General features: G+C 41.9%; 1 protein-coding gene across 14 annotated transcripts in view; it reads right to left on the bottom strand.

Moving 5' to 3' along the window:
* Nucleotides 1-14892, bottom strand: part of pcloa (piccolo presynaptic cytomatrix protein a) — a 46141-nt gene that overhangs the window by 13635 nt on the left and 17614 nt on the right. For 12 of the 14 annotated variants that reach the window (XR_008961897.1, XR_008961896.1, XM_057323586.1 and 9 more), the window contains exons 5-11: nucleotides 9617-13820; nucleotides 7787-9333; nucleotides 5161-7201; nucleotides 3870-3938; nucleotides 2685-2773; nucleotides 2308-2383; nucleotides 441-566 (exon numbers count right to left, since the gene is read on the bottom strand). Coding sequence is in view for 12 of the 14 variants with exons in the window: in XM_057323586.1 (XP_057179569.1) it covers nucleotides 441-566; nucleotides 2308-2383; nucleotides 2685-2773; nucleotides 3870-3938; nucleotides 5161-7201; nucleotides 7787-9333; nucleotides 9617-13820 (8152 nt within the window). In the remaining 2 variants the exon portion in view is untranslated. The remainder of the gene's footprint in view (nucleotides 1-440; nucleotides 567-2307; nucleotides 2384-2684; nucleotides 2774-3869; nucleotides 3939-5160; nucleotides 7202-7786; nucleotides 9334-9616; nucleotides 13821-14892) is intronic. The other 2 variants (XM_057323590.1, XM_057323589.1) reach the window with 2 other exon arrangements.

A 14892-nucleotide genomic window follows, 5' to 3' on the forward strand; every position in this document is an offset into this window, starting at 1 on the left:
AACCGTGTTTTAAAATATAGCATTAAACCACAAAGCCGCTTCAGACAATTTCAGTGCAACTCTTCAGAGGCATCTCAGTCCAAGTTTCGATATAAATATAACACTCAACTCCCTTACCGGCATCTTCACTATCATTTGATCCCTAAAACACCTACACTGAAAACGCACACCGTGTGGGATACACAGTCATGAACCTTCAACTTGATTTTATTTTCTCTCTTTATCTCTCACATCCCGAATGAGTCATTCATGAGGCCCGGAGGTGAGGAATCGTGCGGATCAGCATCGTTTGTTTCTCGTGTCTCCTACTCTGAAACATCACATCAAATCGTGACCCTACGTGCTTCTCTCCCTCGGCAAGTCTGTGAATTGATACACCTCTGCAGCTCAAGCAAAACCAATGAACCCACAAAAAGAAAGGTTTTGAGAGTGTCGCTTACCTTCCACCATTTTTCCTGTCTGCTCTGCAGCTCCTCCAGGCAGTATCTTGGCTACGTACGCACCAATGTCACCGCTGCTTCCCGGCACCTCTTTTCCTCCAACTATGCGGATGCCCAGTCCGTTACCTGTAAAGAAATCCAAAAAATAAACACAAGCAAATTTATAAATCTAGTTTAGTTGGCTGTAATTGGCGAAGTGCTGCGATTCACTTTGTTCATGGGTTCCTAGGCCTTTGGCCAATCAATTTCCATGACTTCTCCATGACCTTTCCAGATGTACGAGTTTATCGGATAGTGCTTTTAAAAAGATTTCCTGTTTTATGCTACGTTTGCGTTTATATATCAATGCTCAAAATAAATATTATTGTTGATTGAATTTTAACACCATTTGAGCAACAACACTATTTTCATTTAACAAAAAAGTAGCGATGGAAATTTACGCCAAAATAAAAATGATTTCACCATTTATTCACCCTCATTTCATTCAAAACCTGTATATGATTCTTTCTTATGTGGAACACAAAAGAAGATATTTTGAGAAAAGTGGTTTTGTGTCCAGTCAATGGAAGTCAATGGAGCCAATGTTGTTTGGCTCAAAACGTTCTTCAAAATATATTTTTTCTGTTTCGCAGAAAAAACAAATGCAGAAATTCATAAATAAAGAAATACAGGAATATGTAGAGATGTAGAAATAAATGTAGAAATGTTGATATTTTTGAGTATTTATTTCTGCATGAATTTATTTATTAATTTATTAATGTACTTATTAATGAATTTATTTCTACACTTATGCATGCATTTATTTAGTTCTATACTTATGCATGCATTTATTTATTTCTACATGTATTTATTATATTATATAACTACTTAAGTCATTTCTCATCCTCCATCGAAAGACAAGTTACAGGTTTGAAACGACATGAGGCTTAGTAAAAGATGAAATGTTCAATTTTGGGTGAACTATCCCTTAAAAATATTTAAAAGATAAAAAACATTTTGGAAATACATCTTTAAAATACTGATTGCCTATTTGTAATAAAAATGGTGAACATCCTTGGAATTAACAGATGACTGTGCAAATATCTCAACAAAAATGCAGAAGGTTTGGTATTCTTTGTTCTGTGCTAACTTTTCCTTGACGTTAAATGTTGTTACATTTTACAACGAGAACCCTGTTTGTTGTGTGACAAGCATCCTGCAATTTACAATCCCAGTCCAAGACCCCTCCATCAGACTAATTACCAATGCACACATTACCTTAATTACAGTGCCACAAATGTACCCGTCACTGCTCACTTGCATAGCTTTTCATCTCGTTTCTTAAGGCGCCTGTTTGTGCGACGGTTCCTAATTACGAGGATAATCCGATGTGGGCATTACACGCCATTTTGAGCTTTGATGACTGATGGAGGTGGAGGAATGCCAATCTGCCACATCGCTGTAATGTCTGCCCTGTTCTAATGCTTCGAGCAAAGAGAACACATGGGAGAACCACACCTACATGACTGTCTAAAATACCAAAGCATAAGGAGGGGTTGTTTCCTTGCCGTTTTGCTCAGCTGTTGACATCACGTGTGTAATGATGTGGCAAAGCATTGCACCACAAGAGGACGCTGAAGGCAAATTGGAACAGTGGTAATGTGTCGTTTAGTAGTAGCCATAAAATGACTGTGCCAACATAATCTCAGCATGTTGAATCTGATATTTGAGTAGACATAAGCCTCGGGCGTCTCTCCATGCGGGCCTGGTAGGCGAACAGATTCTCTTTTATCAGGGGCAGCGGTCCCAAATGTCTGTCTACTTTGTCAAAGCATGTCGGTAAACCAAGTCGCACGGCATTTTGGGTTGGATTGGTTGCACATCTTACCTGATACGCTACGATCTTTAGAATCCTTCTGTAGTTTTATTCTGGTGTGAGGAAACGGGTAGTGTGAAGACTTTCCCTAAAGGGACAACACAAAGACAAACCAGATGAAGTATTTGCATGTCACAGGATTTTATATTTTATTTTTTGGGGTTCGCCCCAAAATAAACATTCTGTTAGCATTTATTAACCCCCATGTTATTCAAAAACTCTGTGGAACACAAAAGAAGAGAAATGTCTCCATACATATATGTTTGTGTCCATACAATGGAAGTCAATGGGGGCCAATATTGTTAGGTTACCAACATTCTTCAAAATGAATTGAATAAATGATATTAAATGTTTGCATTGCATGCTTACTACCAAATGTGATTATTCACCTGTCTTCGATCCACCCCTTGTCCGTTCTCTGCGCGTCCATCTCGAGGTTTGTCAAACCAGTCCGTCTCCTCTCGGCGCAGGTGGTACGCTTCGGAAAACAGATGGAAATGAAAACTTTACAGTCCTGCCTGTCAGTCTGTTAAAACTCTAAACGCCCTACAGTGTTGAGATATTAATATCAGCTACCAGAGACAGCCAAGCTAAACAAATGCACCAGTTTCAAGCATGCTGAAAGACCAAACAACGTAAAGCTATCTGGGGCAAAAAAGGAAATAGTTCTACAAACTAGAGCAGTTATTTTAAAATGCAAACTTAAATCAAAATAAAGCCCGAGGATACAAGATTTAGATTATATTGTTATGTGTTTTATATAATTCCCCATGCTGTAAGATTTAAAGCAAGTCAATATGATCTGTAACTGTACTGTCCTATCAGCAACTTCAGTTTTTATGAATGCTTAATGACCGACAGAAGGTCTGATGATAACTTGGCATGCCTGACACGTATCTCTCATCTACAGTGTGGGAGAAGGGAGTTTAATAGTGTAATTGCCAATCACATTATGTAACATTGCTTCCTTGAACATCAACAAAAGGCAACAAAAATCTGATGTGTACTTGACTTTTATATTCTTTTAATTCATCCTTTAATTCTCTTCTTGACATTTATTTGGTTATACATCATCATAGACAGATGAATAGGTGACCTTGTGTTATCAAAACAAACAATTTTAGTATTTACAGACCTGACATTCAGATGTAGAATGAAGTGACAGATGAAGATCCTATTACTGTATATGCAATGTGGAGACTAATTCTTGCAAATGTTTTTTCATCAAGACGTCTGTACTTGTATTACATTTGATATGCAAAATTATGACTAGATTTACAGGAATGCTGTTCTGTTCGTCGAATCGCAACAGCTGAGAAGACTCGTTATTTTTAAAGAGAAAGCAGTGTGAAATTCCAATTTAATCGCAGATGCGAGGGCTGCATTCACTAACGCAGCATTACATCAGCGTGCAAATTCACCACACTTCCTGCAACATGTTGTTATGGAGATGAATTTGCGCTCGATTCGGTTGCCTAACGGCTCATGGGTGATTGGCAGGTGGGTGGTCATGGGAGCGGGAGGTGTGGGGGAGACGGGAGGCGTGCAGGAGGTCTAAGGTGGTTATACTCTACCGTTGGCGACATTCTCATGTGAGTTTCCTGGATCGTCTCTGTTCAAACCCATCAGGGATTCACTTAGTGCTGTAACCAAGGCAAATGCATTTACTTCCAGGTGGCACATATGATGAATGCATCATATGCTGCTAAATGTATGGGGACAGTTACTTTATAAATGAAAACAAAAATACATGTTATTTCGGGATTGAGTTTCAGGTTGTGTGGCTTTGGATTCTTGTAACAACTACAATAACCATGCGTTTTGGAACACATAGAAGTAATGTTTATGTTTTTCATGCACTTTTATGAGGGGAAAGGCACAGGCCATGCATCGGCTACCATGTTACATACACATTAAAATCTTATGTACACTGTAAAATTCATGATATATTTTTTGCTGAGCAAAAACATAGCCCATACTATGTGAAGGCATTTAATATAGTTCTTGAAAGCGCAAAAGCAAGCAGAAGAACATGCAGGAAATTAAACATTTATCTAAACAGAGGAAGAGACGTGCACATCACTGAACATTTAATAAACATCAAACTTGCAAGCAGAAACCGAACATGCAATAATTATTATTGACACACATGGCTTCATAAATTTTGCGTATGCGCTATAACATTTCCCTGTGGAAGGGAACTAAACTATCTTTCAATAAATAATTTATATATCACTATAAACTAATATCTGGCCTTACAAAGAACACATTAAAATATCTAAATAATACAGGTCATATTGTGTATTTTTATGGAATATAATTCATTCAAAACTATAAAACAATTTTAAAGATTGTGTAGTTTTATGACAGATGCATAACCATACTGAGAAGAATATGCTAGAAGGCACTTTTTGATAACTAAAAGGTGGCAAATCAAGAATACTGTATATGCTGCTCTATTGTTTAAAACCAGCTTGACTAGCAACTTTTAGGGTTATTAGGCTATTATTATGCTACTGACAACAATAATAGTACACAGCCTGCATAATCATACGTTTTGTCATTTATCCCATCCAGAAAGCAAATGCAATGTTAGCTTAACATGCAGAGACTGAAAGCACGCAGTACAATTGTGCGCACAGAAGAAAAGGGCAGTCAGCAAAGAAATCACATGCAAAATACTGTTAGAAGAAAAAGCTGTTAGAATGAATTCTTAAGCCATTATTGTAGCATAGAATATCAAATCCAAAGAACTGTTGCCTTCACATAGTCATGAGCAAGCACTTACAAGATGAGACATACATGGATACAAATCTGTGTATGAAGTGTCACTCCAAAATGAAAATCTGTGGACAAAGAAATTACCTTCACTATCTGACATGTTGCCCTGCAGATCATCCATTAGCACATAGCTACGTACTCTTGATGGATCGTCTCTGAGATGTTGCTGTTGAGAATCCTGGAGAGAGAGGCATGATCCAAACTGATCACGGGAGTCTGCAGATATGGGAGGGAGAGGACCTGCGGATGCTCGTGCCATTCCCATTGGCTGACCCACTGGACTAAGCGGGCTCTCTTCCTCTGAGTTTTGTGCCACGATTGGGATACGCCCACGTCCACCCTGTCCAATGGGCAAGCTTGTAGGTTTTGACCTGCCTGATGGAGTCTGAAAAGCTGAGGTCTCTGAGGAGGGGTCACCTTCTGCTTTGAGTCTCAACGAGGAGCTTGAAGTGTCTCTTTTAAGGGACAGGTCAAGGCCGTACACAGAAGATGGTCTAGAAGAAGGACGTGATCTGCTTCCACTGGGATAAGCGGAATCTTCTCCCAAAGACCTCATACCTGGGCTCAGATTCAGGCTTTGGCCCAAATTGAGTGATCCTGCCAAATTGGCCCCAAGTGTGGACCCCAGGTATTTCTGCTGTTCAGCGATATTCTTTCGTAAACCAAAAGTGATCTCATCCTGTAGAAGTCTGCTTGATCTTTGAGAAGCACTACTTGACCCCAAGTAGCTACTATAGTCTGTTTCTAGACCTCTGCTATCCTGGATGGAGGAATATTTGCCAATGTTGCTGGTGTTTTTGTGTTTCTGATAGAGCACAGATGTTGGGAGTTGCTTGGCAGCCTGCTTTTCTAAAGTCAATCTACTGATGCTGTACTTTTCTGTTTTAGGGAAGGCTCTGTAGGCTCCACTGGACACTCCAGTGCTGGATGTATAAGAATGGGAGAGTCCAGCAAGTTGTTCCAAGCTTTCAGTGCCCCCTGTGCTTCTTCTGAACTCTTGCTTCAGTTGCTGCTTCAAAAGCTTCAATTCAAAAGGTTCTTCCATCGGGTCATCTTCATCTTGGGCTTTACCATACGAATGAATTCTGGAAGAGGTGCCAAGGTAGTCCGTACCAACATCTGCAGCAGTACGTCTCAGAAGTCGCTCTGCTTTGGCCAGCTCCCTCTCATAGCTGGTGGATGAAAGGCTACCAGTGCTCTTTGCAAGTTCCGCAGTGTCCTCCAACAGCATATAGCTCCTTGGTGTTTGATGATGTTGATCTAAGTCCGCATAGAAGGAGTCTGCAGACACATTGGACATTGGACTGACTGCCATGCTTCCAGCATGGTCCTCTAAGCTACGCAGGTCAAGGTGGTTACCATATTTTCCTCCCAAGTAAGATGAGCTGTCATAGTTTGTAGCAATTTTAGTGGAATCAAGTTCAGAGAGGAGAGCAGCTTGTTGCATGGCTTTCTGTTGCAACAGGAGCATTTGGTGGTAGCTCTGTTGTTGTGAGGCAGTTAGAGAGGGAACAGAAGAGTACATGGACTGGGATTGGTATGGCGACTGAGGCTGGTACAGAGACTGCTGGTACTGTGGGTACTGGAACTGGGAATACTTTCCGTACTCGTGTTTGGTCTGTGGAGGAACAAAGTCATCAAGTTCTGACTGTGGTGCAGTACGAGGTCTCTCAAGCCCATGTCCACCAACTTCCTCTCCACCTCTCGTCTCACGAATGTTACTCACCTCACTGTCAGACATGTAGTCACGGTCCTCTGCAACACTTTGTAAATAGGCCCTTTCTCTCTTCTCCCTTTCTTTGAGCAATGCATCCTTTCGCCGGTTAATTCCCATTTCCAGGTAACGCAGCTTGGCATCAATCTCCTTTTCCTCTTCATCCAGTTCAGCTTGCTTTTTACGCAGTTTCGAGGATTCTCTTTCAACAAGGTCCAGCTCACGGTCAATGTCCTGGAGGATCTTTGCACGTGCCATGTTAGTGTTCCGGCAGAGGCGCCGACGAGCAGAGCCAGTGCTGTAGGCTGTTTGGCCAGCATTAGTGGCTTCTTCCTCTGAGGGTGGGTTGGGAAGTGTCCTCTTAACTTTCTTTTGGGTGCCAGATGGAGTTCCGCTAGGAGAGTCCTTTGCCTTTGAAAAAATAAATAAAAAAATCAGTAACAATGATAACAAGATGACAATTTTCCATAAATAAAAAAATCCAAATAAAATAAACAAATAAAAAATTGTTCTTAAGAATAAGTACTTTTAGTAATTGTACTATATTTAACTATATTAAAGCTGGTTTTACAGAAGCACTTGAAACTAGAGTTTCTCCAGTTCAACTGAGAAGAAATGAAAACAGGAAGAAAGTCTCAAGTGGATTCTGCACACTCATGAGACAAACTCTATACTCAGTTATAAAACCACATACTCAGTTTCAGCTGTGCTGTTGCAATGCCTCTAGAAAAGCATTGAATAAGCATAGCAAATGTTAGACAAAACAGCAAGCATCTCAATGAAACCAGGCCATTCACAACATGAGAAAAACTGAAGAGAAATTTTGTATTTTTATCAAAAAAGTACTAGAGTGGTACTTTTGATAAAAATTCATGAAAATCTTAAATTAACCTAAAATATTACAGACAAATTTAAATGCATAATTGACTTCAAATTTGCACGTATGTAATGAATTATGGCATAAACATAACACTTAGAAAGATTACGTATACTCACAGAGTAGCTCTCAGAATACTGGAAATTTGCTGCAGCCCTTTCTTCTGCAGTTGGGCTCATGGCTTTGGGGTCAGACATTGATCTCTGTATGACCTTGGGAGCTCTAGGACTTGGTGGGCCTTTGGAAAGATCTGTGGCAGAGGGTATTCTTTGTGGGCTTGTCTCTCCAAGGGATTTGTCATAAGACAGATATTCAAGGGACTTGCTAGGGGACACACAAGGGGAAATGGGAGAGTAAAGTACTTTTGGGGATTTGGGTGGACCTGGGGCAACCTGAAGAGTAGAGGCATCTGCTTTCAGGTGAGGGGACTGGCCTATATCAAGTGGAGTGGGGCGTCTCTTTGGAGAGGACGTTCTGTCAGAATCAGGATAATCTACTCTAGTGTCTACCTGCACAGAGTGCCCTCTAAGTGTTCCCAAGGAGTCCGTTTGTACAGAGATTTCAGTAAGGGCCTGAACTGAAACCCCTCCTCTTTCACCCATGCCATTTTTACCACCACGTGCTCTACTACGCCTGCCTCGAGCTGGAACTTCCCATTCATCCTGGTCCTCGTCATCTGTCTGTACACAGCTATCAACACTTTTCTTTGCACTTTTCTTTTTCCTTCCTGCAGTGTAAGCCTTTTCAGTGTCATCCTCCTCATCGGTCTGGCAGCCACTGTCCATCTTTCTTTCTCCTACAACAAGAGCCTCTGGCAAGATCTCGCCTGGATACATCTGCCTGAACTTCTGTTCCTCCAGCTGTTGTCTGAGCTGCTCTTGAAGCCGCTGTATCTGCTCTAATTGCTCCTGCTGCTGAGCGTAAGTCTCCTTTTGCATTAGGAGGTGGACCTGTCTCTCATCTTCTTGCTGACATAATATTTGTTGCTTCATGGCCTGAAGTTCCTCCAGCTCTTTCTGCACCAGAAGCTGTTCTTGCTCACGGAACCTCTGGATCTCCTGCCTCTCCCACTCAAGTTTTTCAGCGAAATGTTGCTGTTTCATCTTCTCTAGTTCAAGAAGCTCACGCTCCACCTGGTATTGTCCATCTCCTGGAACCATGGGCGAAGACAGAGCCTCTAAGGAGGCTGCAATTGCCTCTAATGAAGCATTTGTGTAAGTATCTAGTCCTGCCACTGTGGTGGCAATAGAAACTACATCTGAGAGAGATGTGGTAAGGCCAGCCTTTGAAACACCAGCCTCCAGATTCAAGGGCAAGTTGTTTGGTTCCTCTGCTGTGGTTACAGCAATGGTTGACAGAAAACTGTGAGATCTAGTGAGAGGCTGATTCTGTAAAGTTGACAATGATGGCATAGTATCACTTGTGTGCATACTCGACAGAGAATTGTAAGATGTACTGAAGATAGAACCAGGCTGGGTGGTTATGGCATATGTTGAAGGGACAGGTGCTGCTACAGAAGAATAAACAACACCATTTGAACATCGTAGGACACTGGAAACCCCATAGTGGGTTCCAACTGCTGAAGTAATCCTGGCTTGTGTGTATTGTGGAACTGTCATTCCAGAGCACACTCCTGTTGCTTTGTTCGAGTAATCCACAGCTTCACCTGTTAAAAGTTCATTCTGTGAGATCATCAGCACATAAAAATAGTGTAATGTTAACAACACCAAGATAGCCATGCACCATCCAAAGGATAAAAAAACAAAACAAGCAAAATACCATTGAAAGGCATGCAGAGACATGCATACACATCCAAAAAAAAAGAATAAAAAGGACATGCAAAACCAAAATAGAAAACACATCAAAAGAAAAAAAGAAAAATTAGCTTTGAATAAGCAGAGGTAACTCATATGGACATCGACGAGAAAGATCTTCAATCTCATACTGACCTGACATTTTTCCAGATGTCAGATCTACAGCACCTTCTGTGGCCTCCTTGTAATCATAACTATGCTTACTTTTATACAGGAAAAGACCAGCCTCAGCCAAGTTTGTGTCAGACATTGATGGATTAATTCCACCGAGACCTCTCATGCCATAAGGAGTACGGTCATATTGATAGTGGTCATCCCTGTAGCCGAAACGATCCTCTGGTAAAGGGGCGGAGGGCTGCTGAGTTGCACAGCTCCCTGCAAAAGGAAGCTTATATACTACATCACAGCAGACAGCAGTTCTTCCTGCTGTCAGATCTACTGGTTTACCATCATCCTCCGTAACTACCGCAGTAACCATCTCTGCAGTGGAGCCGTTCATTGTAACTATGGTCTGGGCAGGTTTAACAGTGGTGAGGTCAACTGCACCTGATAAGCCTATTTCTAGTCCAGGGGTTATTTTTGCATTAATGCCATTGCTTGTAATTGTAGGAGCTATTGTTACAGGAGTGTGAGTTTTACCCACTGTTGTGGAGAGATTTATAGGTTTCTCTGGCTGAGAGTCAACGGGTTTGTATATAATTTGAGATACAGGCTCAAAGGATTTAACTGTCGTGAGTTGGAGAGGCATTGATGTGGAATGAGATGTATCATTGCCATAAGCTACAGTGGCTGTGCATGTGAGGATGGTGATGCTGTCGGTAACTACAGATACTGAGGAGGTATCAGTGCTTAGGTTTACAACAGATGACTGCACCGCACTTTGCTGACGTACAACAGCATCAATAGCAAGGGACTGTCTTCTTGACTCAGAGGAAGACAGATCCACACCCTTCATGGATGTCTCTGAATCTATTTTTGGGGTTCGAAGATCTACCACCTCACCAGGATGGTAAACATGGCCATTCTGTACTTGAACTGGTTCAGGTTTCATGCTTTCGAGAGGAACAGGGACACCAGTGGGTCTTGGAACAAGACATGGAGGTGGCGTTCTTTCATGCACAACAGACACTGTGGTCCTTTGGAGTTCAGTTGTAACTACCTGAACATCAACATGGGGGATTATCGATTGAGGCTGTGTTGTGGCTGAAATAACCTCACAGACGTGGCTCATGCTAGACACAACCTTTTCTGGGCCACATATTTCTTGACTTTCAATAGACTTAGTAATTCGCGTGAATGCCAGTGGTACTCTGGTTGTTTGTGGCTGTGGAGGTGGTTGAGTTTGGGGATGTGAGGAAGGCTGTTTCTGAGGTGACTCTTGACCAGGACTTGGGGCTTGGGTTGTAATGCTGTCTGTAGGTGAACCAGGCTGAGATGGCAATGTAATAACAACATATGTATCACGTAAAACCTTGGCAAACCTGGGTGATGAGGGGGACCTGAGCGGAGATGTGGTTCCTGTCTTGCTCTCAGCAGAAGGACTAAGATTAAGGGCACTGTCTGCACCGAGTATTGTAGGTCTTACTGAAGCATGGGCTGTAAAAGTTGGCTGAGAACCAGTTATAGGTTTGGGAGCTATAGGTGGTTTTACAGTTTCCCCTGGTTTGTGACTGAAGGTAAGGCCTGCAGGTATGGAGGATGGCTTTGGTGGTACAGGAGGAGGAACATGGGGCTTGTAGTTTGAAGCAAGAGGCTGTCTAACTGGTACACTGTCCACTGAGGTTGACATTCCCACTGGAGCAGTTCTTGGAGGGACCTGTGGTGGAGTCTTTTTGGGATACACAGAGGGTTTTGGTAGTGTTGGAGGGGGTAAGGGTGGAGGAACTGGAATGTCTGCTTTTTCCAGAGATGCACCTCTACGCAAAACTGCAGGTTTGGGAGGGACAGGTGGAGCAGTTGACACAACACTAGGTGCAGTAGATACTATATATTGAGGTACAGTGGGCAAAGAAGATACACTTACAACTACTGGGGGTGACGGTCTTGAAATTACACTAGGAACTAGTGTGGAAAAAGAGTCAATTTGACTTAAGGCTGATGACTTGGACAAGTCAACAATACCAGTTTCATCAACATCTTGATTTGTCTCTGAGGCATTTTGCGAGACAGATGATACTGCAGGTGATGCTGTTTTTTTTTGCAGTGACACATCTTCTAGACCTGACTCTGAGGCTAAAACTGAGGGTAATGTTTGCTGGAAGTCTTCATTAACAAGTGGCTTTGTAGCTGAAGCTGCAGCAGTCTCGCATTCCTGTGCCTGATCAGTAATGCTCTCTTCACCAGATTCCTCTTCACCCGAAGAGCACTGTGTCACTCTCAGATCTGGTATAGGAAGTATTCTTCGTAGAGGTGCTGTCTCTGTTCTCTCAACTTGGGCATCTGTTGTTTCTAGTGTAATGCCACTTAGATCAGGGCCTGCTTGAGTTGGACTAGTTCCTGGAGTGAGCACTGCTCTTTGTTTTTTCATAAGATCTTCATAAGCTGCCTCTGCATCTAATAACGGTCTTCCATCCTTACCAGACTGGCCAGTGACAACTGATGAGATGTCTTTACTTGAGTCAGTAGATGGGAACAATATTTCTGATTTAGGAATATCCTCTTTTGGCTTGTCATGTGTTAGTTCTTGTTCTTTAAGCATTATCTCTTTTTTCTTTTGTATCATGTCTTCATAAACTTCATCTGGAGATCGCAAAGGTTTTTTGGGCTTCTCGGATACAAGAAGATTTTCTGGTACCTTCTCATAGGATCCATCATCAACAAGAGATTCGTATGCATAATCTTCTATTAGCATGCCCCCGTAAAGAGATTCTTTCCCAGGTGGGGTTTCCTTTACCACAGTAGTTGGAGATTTGGCCTTAAGCATGATCTCTTCATATGCCTCATCTGCACTTTTCAATGAACGCTTTCCCTTTTCTTTGGAATGAACTTCAGCATGCTGCTCATCTGTTGGAGAGTAAAGGGACACTGATGTTGGCAACTGATAGACTTTTTGGACAGCAACAATTTTCTCTGGGAGAATTTCAAAGCTCTCTGTTTCTGAATCCATGCTTGGGGAGAGATCGGAGCAGGAAGACCTACGGAATTCCTCCATCTCTGCTTCCTGCCTTAGCTCTTCTGTGGGAGATGCATCCTCGATTGGTGAGAGGTTGCTTGGTGGAGTTTTGGGCCTTTCTCTCCTTCTCTGTGCCCGTATCTCCTCTTTGTCCTTCTTTGACTTTTTCCCTGAGCCCTTCTGTTTCTCCTGTTCTCTCAGTAGCTCCTCTTCCTCTCGCAGCTCGTCTTCCTCAGACGAATCCTCAATAGTGGGAAGCATCTGGCCTTGTTGCCGGTGCTTTGCTTTCCTGTGCTGCTTGCCCTCACCACTAGATCGAACATTACTTGGGCTGCTGCTGTCACTGTCTTCATCAAGAGAAGACAAAGATGTTGGAGATGTTCCTGGTGTAAAACTGGATGCATGTAAGCTAGAAGAACCTTCACCTCTAGACCTATCATCAGGAGAGTCTGTAAGACTCTCCGGTTCACCATCATCAGATGTCTGGCGTACAGTCGCTGTACTGTTAAATTCAATTGTCTTAAAATGGCGAATGCCAGTTCCACTGTCTAATGAAGGTTGTTCACCTTTAGCTAGTTCCTCAATTTTTGTCACAGAAATAATGCTCTTTCGCTCTGGTTCATCTTCTGGACTGATGCTGCTCTTTTTGAGAAGCCGTCTTGACTTGGCTGACTCACTTTTGTCCTTATCATCCCTCTTCTTCTCATGATCTTTGATTTTCTGTTTGACTAGGTTTTCTTCATCAGACGGTGATGCATCCTCATCTGCACTCATATCGATGATCTGCTTCCGAATGAACTCTTCATCCACAGAGGCTGGACTCTCTATTTCCACTTCTTTTTCTCCAACAGTCTTGTTCCCCTGAAGTTCAGGTGAAGGTGCTCCGTCACTACTGTCTTCAAAAATATCTCCTTGGATATCTGTTGGAACAAGAAGTTTTTTCCTCTCTTTTTTTGTAACATCATTATTTTGATCATTAGTTTCATGTTGGTCTTCCTCTGAACTGGGTTCTGGAGACGTTGGCAGCACCTCCAGTCGGCGCTTGACCTTGGAAGTTTCAGGTGTTGGTTTCTCTTCGGTCGTTGCCTGAGGTTCTAGTATCGGAAGGACGGTGCTTTCCAACTTGGCCAGGGCTGTGGGACTTGAGGGGCTGCTCTCTTTATCTTTCTCACTAGGTTCTCTCAATAGCTCATTGTCTTTTAATGGAACAGAAGCCTCTTCCATTTTCTGCAAAAAAATAAAATAATTTATTTAGAATTGTGAACAGAAATAAAATGCATAATCAGGAACATAGATATAAACTCTAGAATACAGTACGGTAGTGTGCATCTTAATATCTACTAGAACAGGAGTACCTCTACCACTACATGTACAGTTACCTCTTTAGATTCATCAACTTTATAAGACTTTATCAATGGCTGTAGCATGTCATCCTTTTTCTCTTGTGGTTCAGAGGTCAGCACCCCCTCCTCTGAATTCTTTATTTCCTGTTGGCTAAATGCAGTGTGTGGGGAAGCTAGTTCTACAAAATGGTCTAGGCTATGGGGCAGACGTTCGGCTGCGCATTCATTTCCAGTATTTTGGGAGATTTCTAGGTCAGCTACAACTGGTGGTTTTATCGTCAGCTCTTCCTCATCTAATTTATCTCTCTCTCTAGATATGGGGGATGCTACAGCAGGGAATTTTATTGTAGTGTCTTGTTGTGACGGTTGTATCATTTGAGGCTCAATTTTAGTCCCTGTTTGTATGTCTTCACACTTACTAGTTAAAGGATATGAAGAGATTTCTATTTTCTGGTCGGTAAGACCTGATAGAGACTGTTCTAAAGCCTTTTCTGTGACAACATCAGGTATTTGCCTCATTTCTTTCTCTTCTAATGACATCTTTTCTACAGTCTCTGGAACTTTGTTATTATTAACAGAAGTGATTGAGTCATCCTGACTGACTAGACATTTAGTTTTGTCAATAACAGCCTCTGACTCTCCTTTCTGCTTAGAAACATTTTCTTTATTTATTTATTCACTTTCTTCAGAGGGTAAAGAAATCTCATCTGTCTGTTTTTTGGATTCAACCATTACTGGCATATCTGCCACAACTTCTGTTTCTGGTTTGACCATGTCTACTTTATCTGCTAAATTTAAATGTTTTGGAGAAAATGCTTCTTCCACATTCTCCTCTATTTCTGAACTGTTCAATACAACTTCCTCAACATATCTTTTCTCAGCTTCTACATGCTCAGTGATTTGCTTTTCTGTTTTTGAATCTCTCTCTTTCAAACAGTCCTTGACCGGTTCAAAAT

Source organism: Triplophysa rosa, linkage group LG24 (genome assembly GCF_024868665.1).
Source record: "Triplophysa rosa linkage group LG24, Trosa_1v2, whole genome shotgun sequence".
NCBI classification, from domain to species: domain Eukaryota; kingdom Metazoa; phylum Chordata; class Actinopteri; order Cypriniformes; family Nemacheilidae; genus Triplophysa; species Triplophysa rosa.